This window comes from Borostomias antarcticus (assembly GCF_949987555.1).
Source record: "Borostomias antarcticus genome assembly, chromosome: 1".
Lineage (NCBI taxonomy): Eukaryota > Metazoa > Chordata > Actinopteri > Stomiiformes > Stomiidae > Borostomias > Borostomias antarcticus.
Genome location: NC_140234.1, coordinates 55,248,557 through 55,266,188, shown reverse-complemented (window position 1 = coordinate 55,266,188; position 17,632 = coordinate 55,248,557). Strand labels below are relative to the sequence as shown.

The following is a 17,632-nucleotide window of genomic DNA, read 5'->3' as shown; positions in this document are numbered from 1 at the left end:
GCCGCTTGTCATGAGGAGGCACACATGGTCTGTGTTGGCGAGGACTGCCCACAGTGCACACACCAGCTGCTTCGCTGCTAGCTGAAGTCATAGGCAGAATGTGCCGGCTCACCTGGAGTAGGCAGCCTGGGAAGCTGGTGCACATTTGGCAGATTTAGTCACATCTAACATTAACACATAAAAGAACAAACCTCTGTCTGTCTGTTTCTATTTTCCTCGGACACCGTCGGCCTGACATTATTCATATTTGGCACCAATATTGGCATCGGTCCTGGACAGAAAGTGATGGGGACAGATTTTTTAGGGCCCACTAAATGGCCAATTACTAATAAATAATTATGAATAATAACACATATCTTCTGCCATCTTGGATCACACACCCTCTCGTTAGTGATCAGAGCAGTTGTCTGTCTGTCAGTTGGTTGTCCTCTGGTCGATCTAGCGGTCAGTGAAATCGAACGTTGGACATCATTGGCCAGTTTGGAATCGACAGTTTGGAATCAAGTTAGTTCCTAGAACTAAAAATTTCGGAACTACACATTGTAGTAGTGCATTCACACCGTGGGGACAGTACAAGTGACTATCCTGCTTATTGCCTGTTTATCGCAGGGCAGGCGGAGATAGAAAAAATAACTTATCCTCATATTTCTATCCAGGGAGAAATTTGTAGCAGATGTCTTAGTTACAACAAGATTGGACTACAGTAGGAAAGTAGTTTTGTGTTTACATGTATTAAACCTTTATTTTAAACTTGAAAATCAGCTGAGGCGCAAACTTAATTTACAGTAATGTTGAGTAACAGTACTAAACGATGCAAAATAAACAATGCAACAAACAAACAAACAAACAGGAGAATAAGAGATATGAGACAAAAGATGCAAGACAAAACTCAGTCAGATAAAACAACTACAGTACAGGCAGAAGTAAAATGATTAAGAAGTAATGATAGGGGAACTAGAGAGTCCAGCTTAAAATAAATTTGGAGAGAGATCCAGGCAGCAGGAGCATAAAAAGAAAATGTTTTAGCCAGCTCAGTCCGAACTCTTGGAATATATAAAGAGAGCCACCAAGTGTGATGAGGGCCAGAAAACAGGACAAGCACTGAAGTGATCTAAAATGGAAGTTTGCTTAGAAGGGCCTGTTAGATGAAAATATGCATATACCTGTCATGTCTCTGACAGAGGGAAGACCATCCAACATTAGCATACAGAATACAGTGATGAGTGCTGTAGGGATCTCCAGTAATAACCCTAATGGCAGAGTGGTAAATGGCATCCAAAGGCTTAAGAATAGAAGCATAGAGAGTATCAACTAATGATTGCACATTTTTTACAATGGCCTATGCTACACCCCTCCACCGAGTTTCATGAAAATCGGTCTGGTAACTTTTGCGTAATCCTAGTCCAAAGAAAATGATGGGAGGTGAATGGCGCCCCATGATTAGGATACTCTCCAGGGGCCTCATTTATCAAAGAGCGTGTAAATTCAGGTGTAAAAGAGGGCGTACGACGAAAACGCGGAAAATGCGAAATGTCGCGTACGACAAGAATATTTACACGTTTTTCGGATCTATCAAAAATGTCGTACACGCTGCTGCGCCAATTCCTCCACGAAAAATCCGACGGTGGCGTAGAAGAGAGCGGACGCGCACGCGCCCCGTGTTCCGCCCTCGCCACGCCCAAATCCAACCATATATGGTCAAAACTATGACAGCGCACAACGTGGATACCCCGGAAGGAACCGACATAATATAGCGTGGAGCATAGGAAAGACAAATATGTTTATGGAAAAACGCGGAAAGAAGAGAAACTTTTCGGAGACCGAGGTGCATGTGCTTGTTGGTGAGGTCCACGCGAGGAAAGAAAATCATCTTCGGAAGGTAAGCTATTTGTACGAGCCTACATTTGTCTGATTGCTCCTACAGTTTAGGTAGCCTACTGTACGTTTCGTGCATCCTGTATGTGGCGTAGGCTACACGGACATTCTGTATTATGTGGCTGTGAGGAAAGCAAACATTCCACACATTCTGTGGTAGGCTATGATTGATTTAGGACCAAAAACAGGGAACGATAACACAGATGACCACTTCATAATGTTAGACCACATTAAACATTTTCCCCTCTGGGAAATTAAGACTCATCTAAATCACCCGGTAAATCACACTTAAGCATTTATTTGGCTGCCAACAGAAAAACATATCAATTGAATATGGCTACACAATGAAATGTTTAATGCATAATCAAGTTAACAGACAAACTCAAAGAAAATGACTGAAATTGTTTCTCCAGACTCTGACGTGGGGTGGGACTCAGAGGAGGGGGAGTCTGCAGTGGTCCTTGACCTGACGGTCGTGCCCCCGCCGGTTGCAGCCTCTACATCCAGCGCCACGACCTCCAGCGCACCGGCCTCCACCTCCAGTGCCATCTCCAACGCCTCCGTCTCCGTCTCCACCGCCCACGCCTCCACCTCCGGCTGCCAGCGTCCCTGCCTCAAGGGTCCCTGAGGGCTGGGCTTCCTCTCAGACGCTGTGCTGGAGGCTCATGACCCTAGAGGCCCAGAGGGACATGGCAGAAGGGATTGGGGAAGTTGTGGGGCAGTTGTGCAGCAGTTGGTGGAGGTCACCACACTACACCACCAGAGCCAACAGGACATCCTCACTGCACTTCATTCCCTCACACATGCTGTCACGGACCTCACACTGTCACTCACTACCACACTCACGGACCTCACACAGTCACTCACTACCACACTCAAGGACCTCACACAGTCACTCACTACCACACTCACGGACCTCACACATTCACTCACAAACACACTCACACACCTCACACAGTCACCCACCAACAGACAATAAAATGGTAGAAATGTGAACCTTACTTGTTTGTGTCTTCATAGCTGGCGCATGACCTCAGTGTGGGCCCTTTGGCCCCGCTGGTAAACCTCATGACATGAGGGCTTGGGTCCTCATTTAGTGGTGGGGTCTTGACTGGTTCTCATTCTTATCAGCTTTGAATATATATCTTGGCAAACATAACAGAATGATGTACAAGGAGGGGACAGATACCTAGTGAAAGTACTATTGGTTGCTAGTAAAAAGACAATAATGAGGGCTTGGTATAAGGTGGAACCCCGAACCAAGGAGCAGTGGTGGGTGTTGTGGAGGAGATTTATGAGATTTATTTATGCATTGAGGATGCAGGAAGGAAAGTTTGAAGGGAGATGGGAAAAATGGATGGATTATAGAAGGAAGTGTGATGATACCAGTAATATTAAAATTGTCATATTTGAGTAAGAAAATAAAGCTGCATGGATGGAAGTACCCATAAGCTGTTATTGTAAGTTTTTATGTTTTATTGTATTGTCGTTGTATGGATGGAAAATGCTAATAAAGATTAAAGTAAAAAAGACAAAGAATATGTATCTTGGCTATGCACACACCAACAAGCCAGCCGTCACGCGCAGCGCCTGCCTCCAGTCTAGCCCTACCCTGCTGTGCGCCAGGGTGAATGAGTCATGCGTGGAGCCAGGCCACCGTGCCACTACACTTGTGATGAGCATGTCGGCGTCACATATGATTTGGGTATTTCTAGTGTGCACATTTTTGCGATTCACATAGACGTATTCATTCACTGATGGTGCCCTTATGTGGGTGCAGTCGCCATCGCCGTCACCTCTTTGGAGTTCTATCTCGGCCAGTAGGCCGAGTAGCGCCGGATTCATTTAGGCTCGCATTACGCACAGGAGGACTGTCATTTATATGCTTACCAAACAGCAAACAGGTCCACATGATCACATATTAATGACAATCTAATTGGTCAATTATTGCCGTTTGATGGAGTGCCTGCATTAGGTGTGTGACATATAGCGCGGAAAGGTTTGGGACAGCGCATAGGTTCAGTTTGGGGAACAAATCCATATCGGACCATTAATGAGCTGGTTAGAGGACACGTCTAATCTTGCAGTGCGATATATGTTGGTGCTGAATTGGGCTATTAGCCTACATGATTGTGCGTTCATGAACTGTCGCTCTTATTCTCTCCATCAAACATTGTAATTCACCGACGCACCACCTGCGTCGCCAGTTCCCCCTGTGTTCAAAAAGGGTGTAGAAAACCGTGTAAATCGGTACGGCTACTTGAGAGGTGTCCTACAAAAGCACGTAGAAAGGCGACAAAATTTTCGCCCTTTCGGCTTGATAGATTGCGCTGTGGGGGGGGGAAATGGCGTACGCCTGAAATCGCGGAAAAGACCGTGTAAAAGAAGGCGTACCTCAATGATAAATGAGGCCCCAGAACTAGTAGGCACTACTCATACAGTCCCCCTTTCGACCATGCCATTTTGAGGGCCGGTTCGGAGCCGGTGCCGAATCGCAAACCAGGGCTGCGTTCCGAATCGCATACTTCTACTTCTTACTACCAGTACCTACTACAGCTGCCCTTAGAAAGTACGTACTTTGCAAGCAGTAGGCATCCAATTGGGACATACTACCTCGTCATAACATTACGCCTTGAAATTTGCCCACATCCGTCGCTGTCCGAACTTGCCATCTCTGAGGGATCTCTATTAGATGATGGTCAGCTGGCTCTTTTTACCAACTGCAGTCATTTCAGCTTCCACTGGCACATTTTTCCCCCAGATTTTTCTTTTTCAGAATTGACATTTTTTAAGGGCTCATGCCCTATGTTGCATTAAATAGTATTTTGTACAGTAGATAGAAATGTGGTATTTGGCACATTGAGTTGTTTGTCAGGGTGTTACCTGTATTTTCATAAAAAAAAGACTGGGCACGACACAGGATGCTATTTAATATAGATTTTTATTTATTAAAGTCCCGTCTCGTTTACCATGATTTGTGTATGACTACTTCTTTGCCATCCCCTTTCATAACCAAATGTGATCCAATGGCTTCTTGATTTTGCTCTCAAAGTGCGCCAAATTGATGCATTTAAATTAACAATGTAAAAAAAATTCATAGCTGCGCAAAATCCTGTGGGAAACACTGGGTACATCTCCTTTAATTCCAGCGCTCACTCTCTGCGCTCAAATGATACCCTCCAGCTGTCTGTACTAGGGCTCGTACAGAGCTAGGTAAACAGGCCTTTAGGATTTCCGCCCCTACAGCCTGGAATGTGCTGCAGGCAGAGCTTAAGCTGGAGAAGCTGGTGTTGTTTGGTCAGTTTAACCAGGCCAGGTCAAGCCTGGCTTATGTGTGTTGGCTGGCTTGTTTCTGTGCAGGACTGGTAGGACGGTAATGTCTGATAAATAAAGATGGGTCTTGTCACCTGGACACATCAGTTCCAATGCTTCCAATGCTAATCCAGCACAATGAGAGCGGGATAGCCAGTTAGCTCATGGGCTCACAACTAGCAACAGCTTCCATAACATTAATGGTAGTGGTCAGTGGCTAAAGCAGTTACACTGATGATTCCTGTAATGTTAGCTATTTTGCTGCAATGGGTTCAACAGGGGCGGCGATATAGCTCAGGAGGTAGAGCAGGTCGTTCAGTGATCGTAGGGTCGGGGGTTCGGATCCCGGCTCCTCCTGACTACCTGTCGAAGTGTCCTTGGGCAAGACACTGAACCCCAAATTGCTCCCAATGAGCAGGCAAGCGCCTTGCATGGCAGCTGCCGCCGTTGGTGTGTGAATGGCGCTCCGGGCCAGTGTAACAACTGGATGGGGAGCGCGTTACAAATGCAATACCTATACCTAACTTTTGTTTCTGGATAAAGGTCATGACTTGCTGTTTTGCACTTCCCTTTAGGTGGTGAATAAGTAGACCCAAGACACAATGGGTTATTTGGACATCTACTAGGATTTTGATATTATATTGATATGAAGATATGAAAGATATGAATGCCCTTAGAAGTAAATTGTAATTAAAATGGTTCTTAGCTAAGTAACCTAAGTGTAGGCAGACTTGAAAGGTCAATTGTAATAATATCATGAATGAACAATTGTAAACATAGTACTCAACAGAATAGGTAATACTCAAGTCTTGACTGAAACTATTCCTAAATGCTTTATTAAACATACAGACATGCACATTAAAAGTAGCCATAAGTTGTTATTTTGCATGTGCTCTCAGGACATGTTGTGGTTGTAACCATCTTTGTAAAGAAGAGAGGCATGTAATGCACATTATACAGTAATCATGTAACGGTATCAAAAACTCACGGTACGGTTATATCACAGTATCAAGGTCCACAGTACGGTATATCACGGTATTAAACACAGTTTTAAAACACAAAATTTAAAGAGGAAGAAGATTTGTACTTTGGAAAAAACACCATAGCATTTATTAAACACATTTCTGATGTGTACAGTTTTTTTCTTTTAATTTAAAGTGCTTCTTCTTTCCTTACAATCACGGATCAACGATGATCAGTTGCACCACTATTCAGTAGTGATAGAGGAGGATGAATACCACCTACTAGCAAACAAAACATGTTCAGTCACAATTATACTGTTAAAAATAAGACGCCTGGATAAATAAATATGTTTTCCAACGGATATATTTGACGAAAGTAGATTAATAGGCAAGCCGCTTTTCATCGCTAACTCAGAGCGGGGAGAGCAATCTGTTCGTGGACTACAAGAACGCGTCATTGATACCTTTGACTGCGCATGTCAAAGGTATCAGTGATGCGTTTTTTTCAAAGATGGCGCGGTTCAATAGCGGACTATCCACTCGGCCACCGCTGACTGGGGAAATCTGTGGAGTCTTTTTGTTTTGATGGGGATAAAATCACGGAGTCTGGAGGTGTTTGCCTCCCACTCCCTATGCCAGGTGTGGTCTGCCCATCCTGCCTCGCTGATGTTAAGATCTCTGCATTGCTGCAGGAGATCCCATGCGGCAGAAGGCGCATGATCGATAGAACTGAGACCTTCAGAAATGGACGGAAAATGCTGAAACTCCTCTCCAGCGTTTCCCTCCTTGGGTTGGACGGACATGCTCTCATAGTGCCCGTGTCCTTATTGATACCCAAATAAACAATCTGACAGGCCGGCCACAGAGCGCTCTTATCCTAATTGACCACAAACCTCTGGTCGGTGAGATGTCTCACCAACGTGGTGGTGTGCGTCAAGCCAGAATAGGCCATGGAGCCAGAACCAGCAGGTCATCCATGTACATGAGGATCCTGATGCCCTGCCGGCGCAGTTGTCTCAATGCCGTCTCCATACACAATGGAGAAAGTCCTAGGGGCGAGCACATATCCAAACAGGAGTCTGGTATATTCATACGCCACTCCCTGGAAGGCAAAACGCAAACACATCCTATGCCGAGGAGTTATCGGCACGTGGAAGTAAGCATCTTTCAGGTCTATACTGGTGCAAAAAAAGTTGGAGGTCCAAAATTGGTCTCACGCCTCCCGTCTTCTTGGGCATGATGAAGTAGCGGGAATAATACCCCTCGTTCCTCTGCTCCAGCAGTTACTGCTCCCTTCGATAAAAGCTCTGCAATCTCTGCTGACAGAGCTGCGGCTTGATCAGGATGCGGTATCACCGTCTCCACAACGCCTGTGAAGGGCGGAGGGGGCAGCGAAACTGAATGGAATACCCCTCTATCTGAAAACGCTGTAACCAACTGTCCAGGAGGCACATCTCCTACCAGATTGTTAAGCGGTTTGAAAAAGGCTGTGCCGGAGATTGTGGCACCAGATCGAGGAATATGCCGTAATTCAACTTGGCCCTGACTGCCATCGGACAGCGGAGAAACTCTGCTTAGTTTAGTACAGTAGCTAATAGGGATGCACCGATGCATCGGCCGAACATCGGCATCGGCCAATGTTGGCCTTGTTGACTGCCATCGGCCCATCGGTAAATAAAATGACATTCACCAATGGTAGTGGACGATGTTATGTCGCAACAATTACGGCTTTTTTTGTCGCAAAACGTAGCCTACTCAGCTACATATTCTGTGATGTAACGCCGCAAATGCACGTGTAGTTTGCTTTCAAATTAAAGTAAATTAAAATCTGTGTTTTGGAACCAAACACTTAATTTCTTTGTTTCCCTGGCACAAAAGGGGGAATAAAAATAAAATAAACATCGGCCATCAGCATCGGCCATCGGCATTGGCCATCGGCCAGATTGTTATTTTAAACATCGGCATCGGCCCAGAATTTTACAATCGGTGCATCCCTAGTAGCTAATAGCTGGACCCATCTTACACACAACATCCAAACCCCTCCTCCATGCAAAGGAGCTACAACACGGTTATGTCGCTTGAAGCTTGACTAGGCACCCACGAGATGCAGACTGTATAATCAAAAATAATAAATAACTATTTTCGTTGTCTCCTAAATGGAAACGTCCCCACCGCCACACTTAGAAGAGCGTGTGGGGAAGGCAAGATAGTCACGCATCTCGGCACACTGGCTATGTGCGTCGCTTCTGTCATTGAGCCTGGAGGTGGGCAGCTGCACCGGTCGGCACACACTGACTGGCTGGGCAAGGAGAAAATTACTGGCGAGACCTGCGGTCGTCACGTCTGCTGTTTCCGCAGGGAAGACTCAGCGGCTCGAGCCTGACTCATCACAGCTTTCCAATGGGACCGGAGCCCAGATAGGCTTGGTCCCGTCGTACTCACTAACGGCCCAGTTAGTGCCGTACTGATGAGCTCTGCGATCGTCATGTCTGCTATTTTAGCAGGCAAGACTCCGCGCTCAAGCCAGTTTCACAGTTTTCCAATGGGGCCGGCGCTCAGATAGGAACGGTCCTGTCGTACTCACTAACGGCTGGGTCAGTAGCCTACAGTCTCGCTGAGCTCTGCAGTCATCACGTCTGCTATTTTAGCAAGACATTGTGGCTCGAGCCGAGCTCAACAGAGTTTTCCGAGCCCTTTTGGCCGGCCCGGTCCTGTTGTACTCACTAATCGGACAAGTTTGTACATTACCTGCGAGACCTGCGTTCGTCATGTCTGCTGTTTCCGCAGGCTTCCGCGGCTTGAGCCGAACCCACGTCATCGGTTGTTAGGGCATGTTATATGCTATTTAGATATGTAACAGCCGCACCAAACAATCAGATTCACTTACCGGAGGGTCGAAGAGTACATTCTTGTTCTCTTCACGCAGACCGGTTAGCGACAACCTAGAGGCAGCCCCGTCGCAGCTACAACCTCTGGGAGGGGAACAACGAGATGATGTACAGCTTCTTCCAGTAGCTTCGAAAAACCCGGGTCTGGGATCACTGGACGACGAGCCACTAGCATCCTGGGCTTCTGAGGGTGAGTCAACTCATTTTCCTGCCTCATCAACAGACAGAGGGAGGGACAGCTTCGGCGCAGGCTGCTGAAGTGGACTACCAACATCATCAACCCTGTCTGAGCTGCCCTCTGCGGGTACAGGATCTTGGTTCCCCAGTGGCGGCGGCAGGCACTGGTGAAGCCTCTACAGAGGCTCATGTTGAACGCGGGTCTGGCAGTCAGCAGACAGCATCATGCAGCGGCCCCATGCAGCGGAGCAGAGTGGATATCCCACATCGCTATAGGGGGCGCTGCAACCACAGAATCTTTACAGTAGACTGGGCAGTGCTGTCCGGGGATCCTGAAGCATGCCACCGGCTTCATGGTGAGTCAATGCATAGTCATCTTTGGTTCTTCTCTTCTCAGTTGTATTCGCGAGCTGAGAATTTCAAAGGAGCAGGCAAGGAACAGAGGAGCAGCTGTGCAGGCGAAGCCCGCTTATACAGTGGTGCACCGTACCTCGTTGGAATAGGAGCTAGCCCTGTGGGGAGGAGCTCCACGAAATAGGACTGCATCAGTTTAAACCAATTTTCCGGTTTACCTTATTGTTTATGAGAATGTCATAATATGCAAGTATTGTGTAAATCCTTTGGTTAGGCTAGGCCTATCCTGTTTGCTCATTATGAGCCAACATAGACCTGTAAGCCTATGTGTGTTGGTGGCACGGTTTTGTAGCCTATTCCTAATTAAACCCTGCAGTTTGTTCTAATTTCTTGTGATCATTGACACACACACATGAACAAATTCCTAAATATTGTTCAATAATTACAGATCCGATTACAGATCCAGTCGAGTACAACATGACTGAGGGGTTCTTTTGCAAAAACAGACATCTCCGTTGTAGGCCTATTATCTTAAATCATGCACATTAGAGGTGAGGAGAGTGGGGTTTAAAATAGTAGGCCTACATTTATCTCATGATAGCCTAAATGATATAATGCCAATCAAAAGAGTGACAATATGGGACATGGACAGATGTTGGTGTATTAAAACATTCACACGCCCTAATATTTATTCAATAGTACAGCAGTCAAACTTCTCAAAACAAGCTGTCTCCGCTTCTGCATTAGAATTGCTGACATAAACAACACGCGTCCCCTCATATTCAAGTCGCATTATATTCAGGGAGCTAAATAATATATTATATATATTGTAGTACTGGTAGGCTACTATTATTGTTCAACCCCATGTATTATTGTTCTTATGTTATTTGCTATGCCAGTCCTGTTAAGACATTTATAATAATTAGTTGCGGCAGTGTTGTTGTACTTTAGCAGTTAGTTCTTACTTGCAGTATTGTACATGTCGTTGTAGTGATCGCTCGCTGGCTCTGGTGTGGACCCGCAAAATTAGTCTGCATCGGGGTTAGAGCAGTCTGCAGTCTGTACAAATGCTTTGCCATACTTCACTAAAGGAAGTTAAATGTGGTCTCCTTTGTCCCGAGTAATCCTTCCTTCTGCAAGTGCTGATCTCAAGATTCCATGTTAGGAGCTAGCTAACAATATATAATTGAGAGGTAGGTCTATAAGGGAGAGGTAATGTCAATTTATTTTACACAAGGTATAGGGCCTATCAATTTCACAGCTTTTCGAGTTTCATCCTTCTGCCATCGGAGTGGCAGGTTGTCATGAAATGTAGGCTGAAATGTAGGCTACTTACGCATGGGTCAGAGTGTACAATGGAGAAGTGCACATTTTCTGACATAATCTGTTAGCTGCGCTGCTGTCGTCACCCTGGAGCGCATCAAAAACGGGACATTCCTGCAAAGTTATCGCATGCTGTGTGGCCAAATGTTTTTGCATATTTGTAGTATTTCCCCTCTTTGATGATATACGTTTTTTGCAAGCATTGCAAGTGGCCGTGTTGTCATCTTGTCGCGTGAAATGTCATGCCGCCAGCTACGCTGCCTGGCCCCTAATAGGTCTTGATGAGTGCAGGTTTGAGGTACTTGCTGGGTGGGTGGCCACTGGACAAGAATACTGTTCATTGAAGTGTTGACGGCTTGCAAGACTAAATAAAACAAAAAAAAAGTATCTGTGTTGTTGTCGTTGCCAATGTGGAAAGGGTCAAAAGATGCAAATCACTGAGCTTGGAAAGTTTGGTTGACTGGTGCATTTTCTGTGATACTGTGTTTAAGGGAGAGAACAGGGATGTCAGAGCTGGACAATGCCATTGAAAATGAGAGAAGACATAAATCCACCTAATTCATCTTTCCTTGAATTCTAATCATTGATGGTGGGACTTGCATTATAATTATTATAGATTTCCCCTCTAATCCACAGCTCCCTTACGCAAGCACAGCGCCTCCCACTGGTGGATGCAGAACAGCGCACAGGAATCGGTGGACAGCTCAGATGAGGAGTTCTTCGATGCCCGAGGTTAGTATCAAATTTTCTCCCCCATCCTCCTGTCATCTCTGATCTATTGAGCAGAGCACACTAAATATGGTCAGATGAGCTGGGGAGGCCTGCTATGCTGGTGGACATCCAGACTCCTGAATGTTGAATGCAAATTTAATTACTTTTTGGAACATTTGAACGTGGAATGAAAGCCGACTGTACTGACTGAAAGGCACTGGAGTTTGTGATGTAGTCTGGGGGGGCGTTTCACATGGTTCCATGATTGCTGATGCGATTGAGTCGAGAGAAATCTCTGTCCAGGCGATGAAAGGAGGTTGATTGCTAATGCTACGCTCCCAAATCGGAAGATGGATGTTGTAGACTCTCTGTAGTATAAGAGCCAGGCACATATGATTGCAGAGGGGGCTTAAGGGTCCCCTACAGGTCGTGGCAGATGTGTTGTTGTCCATCACAGCAGGTAAAACACAGCAGGACTCTTAGTGAGATCACAACTGGAATGGAGCCCTTTCCCTCCGTGCAACTGAGTGCAGGTGTTTCACATGGCTCTTCTACACTCATACTTTTAAACCTAATGCAAACCTAATTGCCTTCCTGTCTAGTAAAGCATCTCTAAATAAGTACACTTCCTCCCTGCTCACAGCCTCATGGAAGTTACAATACTGTATTTGTAGCCCTATGCTTTGGCTAGACATTGTAGCAGTTTAGGAGCTTATAGCTTTATGGAAATATGACTATCACTTGGTAGAATTTATGATTATACTGCGGCTATCACAACTATGAAGGAAAATGGATTTAACTACACTAAATCAACACGTATGGGGCACCACCCTTATGACAGGGAAACAGATAGCCTATCAATAGTCTAATGTAATATCAGTTTCAGTCTGAAAGGAAGTCTTTGACTCAATTGTGTGACCTAGAGATCTGTTGATGACACTACAACGACGTGATCAAAGCATTGAATATTTATTGAAGTATACTAATCAGTTATCAAGATAATATGAAAACACAATTCAATAATATATGGGAACACAAATGTGGCAGGATGGAAACAAAGCAGGAAGGAAATAAATGAGAGGCGATTGCAGCCTGTCCTAAGATCTAAACTCACCAACACAAAGCAACCTGTAATGGAATTAAATCTGATCGAAAGTAAAAAGATTTGCCAAGGTTCGCTCAAAGAGGTCAAGTCTGGTTTATTGAGAAAACATACGAGCGGAAGGACTTAAGGACAACGCATGTGAGTGGTTCATCCAAATAATTCTTGCAGGGACAATGGGACAAAGGATGGTTATTCTGATAGCATTTTAGCATTTTTCATATGTTTTAATCTGATCTCATTACCAACACATTGGGAGGACATTAGTACAAATTACATTATCACATTCAGTACATTGGCCAGAACCCATAGAGTCCAAACAATTGCATCTTTAATCACACCCACATGTTGGATTCACAATACTCCTCTGAGCCCATTCGCTCCCCAAACCCCGTTTATTCACTGATATGTCCCACATTGTAGAATAAACACTGGGAGAAAGACTCAGTTTCATGGATGGAATGGCAGTTTTATTATGCATGTATGTTCTGGAATGTTCTCCAGAGAATATTGGGTGCTGAGGGTGATGAGAGAGAGGGAGAGAGAGAGAGAGTGCCGGTTGTAAAGTTTGGCCTGTTCCTGGTGAGTCCTTTGATGTGGTCACAGGACGTTGGTTGACCAGTCCTGGTTCTCTCTCTGTTTACACAGGCCCCCTACAACAAAGGGAAAAGGATAATCAACCCTCTTAGTGAACTCACTCGGAGGAGTGAGAGTGTGAGTGTGAAAGGCCTTATCTGGAATGGTGACCCCAAGGAACATGCCTGGGTTGCCTGCACATGGCCCTTCCGCTGCAATATATTTCATGTATAACTGTTGGAAGGAATTAAATCAGTGGTTAGCCACACAACACCCTGCTGTTTTTCCCCCTTTTGCAGTTATTTCACCTTTAACCTGAGGCTATCCCATTTATGACCCCAGGCATCTGCTAGAGGTAGTCATGGGATTGAGCAGAGGTTCCTCATCAGAGACAAAACCTTTATTTATACTCGTAAAGCACTTAGGTTTCCCTCATTTACAGTGTTAACGAATTCACACAAATACACAAATAACAACAGAACAAATACAATATACAATATTAATAATAATAATAGTAATAATAATAATGATAATTAAAAACAAGTTACAGGTTGAAGTACAAATGTCAAGAGCCATGGATTTAAACTCTGCGACTGTTGTAAAGTATTCCAGGTATAAGGAGCATCATGGAAAACAGCTCTACCAAGTTCAGAATGTAGAGTAGTAGTAGAAACGTTATTAAAGACAGCTTGGAGGTCCATATAAAAAAACAACAACAACAAAAACATACATAACAACAGACATACATTAATCAATCAATATGCACATATAGGCTAAAACGGCAATGGTTCCACAGTCTGGATGCGAACCTGACCGCACTCAGTGCAGGGTTAGTTAGGCAAGGCAAGGCAAGGCAAGTTTATTTATATAGCACATTTCAGCCACAGGGCAATTCAAGGTGCTTTACATGAGACATTAAAAGCATTAAAACAAAAAGCAAGACATTAAAGACATTTAAAACAAAAGGCAGGACAAATTAAAAGCATTAAAACAAAAAGCAAGTCATTATAGACATTTAAACAAAAAGCAGGACAAATAGAATACAGGAATAAAAGTTACAGTGCAGTATACTGATAAACATAGTTCCTCTTAGAAAGCAGTGGCAAAAAGAAAAGTCTTCAGGCTTGTTTTAAAAGAACCAAGAGTTCTTTTAGAGCCCTAACCAAGAGTTAGGGCTACAATAATATTTTTTTTTGAATCAGACAGTCTAACACATACATCTGTACATTCGGTTCCGTAACACAGCAGCACAGGAGGGTACACAGACACTGACAAACATTTGGCTGCTACTGCGCGGTACCTTCAGCAGTAGCCTCATGCAGTCATTATAGGCCACTGTTAGTTTCCGCATGGGCAGTGTACATAGGAGTGCAATAAGATCTAAACAGTGTGGTCTTCACAGCTACTGAGCACATACTGAATTTACGAAATGCATACAGCATTCGACATTGTCTGCTAATATCCTTATCATCAGATAGATCACTTGATATGTAATGCCCCAGATATTTTATCTCATCACACACTTTTAGGACAGAGCCAGACAGTAAGAAGTCAGGAAACAATTGCTTTTTATCCTCCCTACTACGATCATGATATTACTTTTGCTGGCAGTGTATTTAATATCAAACTCAGAGCCATATTGTGAACAGACCCTCAGTAGCTGTTGGAGCCCAGCACTATAAGGACTAAAGACCACCACATCATCAGCATACATAAGGTGGTTCACTACCGAGTTCCCCACCCAGCAACCTGTTCCACAGCCATTCAACCGTACAGATAAATCATCCATGTATACATTAAGGCGAGACACCCCAGGTGAATAGGCAAAAAAATGATTTAATAGGTATCACCATGATGATTACCCAGTTGATTACTTATGATAAGACAATGTTTTTTTGTATTACAAGTTTTATGAAATGTTGTGTAAATATGCAAATGAGGCATTATCTTATCAAATATGCGCTAATTTGCATAACTTTCCAGAACAGAAATCTGAAGTTTTGATAAAGCCAGATTTTAAATTATTGTTTCATTTTGTTGACATATTAGTCAAAGGCTTTTAGAGAGGGGATTTTTGATATATCTTTTTATCACTCCATAAAGCAGAAAATAGTTCTACAGCCATAAAAAAATCTATTTTCGCCATGTTATATAATTCAGGCTTTTAATGACATATGAACAAACCCCTCTGTAAAAGCCTTCAGAACATAGATAGGAGTACAACTGGAAAGTTTGGTGTATGTAAGTGCTACTGAAGTGGAGATTTCGATCTCAGAGTATGAGAAAAAACTCATTTTGAGAAAACAGGCTTTTGAAATATGTATTACCTCTGGAATATGTAGAGAGTGGGTCGTATGCCCACCTCCCTTGTTCTCAGTAAAGTGCATTGTGTTGCCTCTGGGTATGAAATGCGCTATACAAATAAAGCTTTGATTGATTGATTGATTGATTGATTGTAAAATTCCATACATTTTGTTGGAAACCACTATTTACAGAAACAATATCTAATCAAATCATTAGAAACGACAATATATATATATATATCTTAAACATAAAAACTGATGACAATAACAGCATGTATGAACTGAATAGAACCTGTCTCTCTCTCTCTCTCTCTCACACACCCACGCGCACACACATGTATGTCTACCTCTATAACACAGCCTAGTTGACTATGTCTTTCTACAGCCTAGTTTTCCATGCCTGCTCCATATGTAGGCCCCTCATCCATTTCCTGCTGATGCCTTTTCAGTTTCTTAGCTGTGCTCATGCTCTTGCGCCTACGTTTCACACTGGCCGTGATGGCCTCAGCTTTTGCGATTCTAACTCTATCAGTTGCATTCACAGTAATCACTGTGCTCTGTAGCCACAGCCTCTCCATAACATTCAGCAGGCACCTTCATTAAAAGTGGCGATGGCCATACTTGCTGCTGCCTCAACCCTGTTTTTCCCCACAAAGACAGTCTTTGGACAGCGCGCCCATAAAACGGAGTTGAGGCACTCGTTTGCATTTTGAGTGCCTCCATGCTGCATTCGCTGCAGCAGGCTGTCACTTGACATGCGGTGGTATACTGGGATGAGTTTCTGCCCCACCTCTTGTGTCAGCAAGTTTCGAGCATGGTGTTTATGGCTTTCAGGTGTTTCCCCATTGTCCTCTGCTCTCCTATACCAACACCAGGAAGGACAGCACCGGGTGTGCATGGGGTTGTCGTCAGTGGACATAGAGTGGAGGAGACCAGCCCATATTGCTGCCTTCATGTTGTCTAGTGAACACTGGTTATTAAGAATTGCTCCCCTGTAATAATTTTGCAATGTTTTGCATTTGTTGGCAGTTAGCTGCATGCAATTAAAAAATGACAACAAGATACTGATGTAGGCTAAGTATATACAGTACATAGCCTACCCTCTCCCTTCTCTCTCTAAGGTGCATTGTGTTGCCATTATGTACATTATGTATGAAATGTGCTATATAAATCAAGTTTGATTTGAGAGACACAGAGACAGACAGACAGAGAGAGAGAGAGGTCTATCTAACCCTGTTTCCATAGACTACCCGTCACACTCTTGTCATGTCATATTTGTCTCATAAATTTTAAGATGAAGTGTATCACTAACTCTTCATCTGGTTGTGTTTTATTGATACAAAGTAAAACTGACCACAAGACACAAAATACTAATATAAATATTATAGCCTACAACACGCAGCAGTGGAGCCTTGCCATAATATATCCAAATAGCCTACACTGCGGGGAAAGCCAAATGTTACAGCGAGAGACAGAGAGAGAAAGCTAGAACTTTTTTTTTTTTTTTACAGTTCCCCTATTAGGGGTATGATTAGTATGCAGACACCCCTTCCCTTCTCTCTATAAAGTGCATTGTGTTGCCATTACAGTAGGCTATGTATGAAATGTGCTATACAAATCCTTGAGAGAGAAAGTGAGACATCTTTCTTAGTCCTGTTTCCATAGCCTACCTGTCACTTTCTTGTCATGCCTCTGATAGGTTTTAAGATGAAGCCCGGGAATCCCCAACACCTTGCTGATCTTGTTGAGAGCTGCATATCCCAATCCTAACTCGTGTGCTAAGAGCACCATCCGCACATTGACATCAAATGCGACATCGTTCCTGGTTGCATTTTCAAGGCGCAGAGATATATACACACTTTTGCGGTAGCAATCTCTTCCACACAAACTGCACTCTAGAAGCAAACTGCTACAGAACCCACGATTCTGTGGATCAATGTTTATTTACAGCCCTGTCCCTGCACAATTGGGACAAATCAACCTGGCAATCAGTTAATTCAAACGCGCAACATGAACTATTGGCCACTGTTGTGTGGCGCGTTTGTCACT

At 44.0% G+C, this 17,632-nt stretch overlaps 1 protein-coding gene across 1 annotated transcript in view; it reads left to right on the top strand.

Moving 5' to 3' along the window:
- Positions 1–9,452: 9,452 nt before the first annotated feature.
- Positions 9,453–17,632, top strand: part of pitpnm3 (PITPNM family member 3) — a gene marked incomplete at both ends in the record, with an annotated part of 100,714 nt that continues 92,534 nt past the window's right edge. Inside the window, 2 exons of the mRNA XM_084436711.1 lie at positions 9,453–9,570; positions 11,528–11,623. Coding sequence (XP_084292837.1) covers positions 9,453–9,570; positions 11,528–11,623 — 214 coding nt within the window. The remainder of the gene's footprint in view (positions 9,571–11,527; positions 11,624–17,632) is intronic.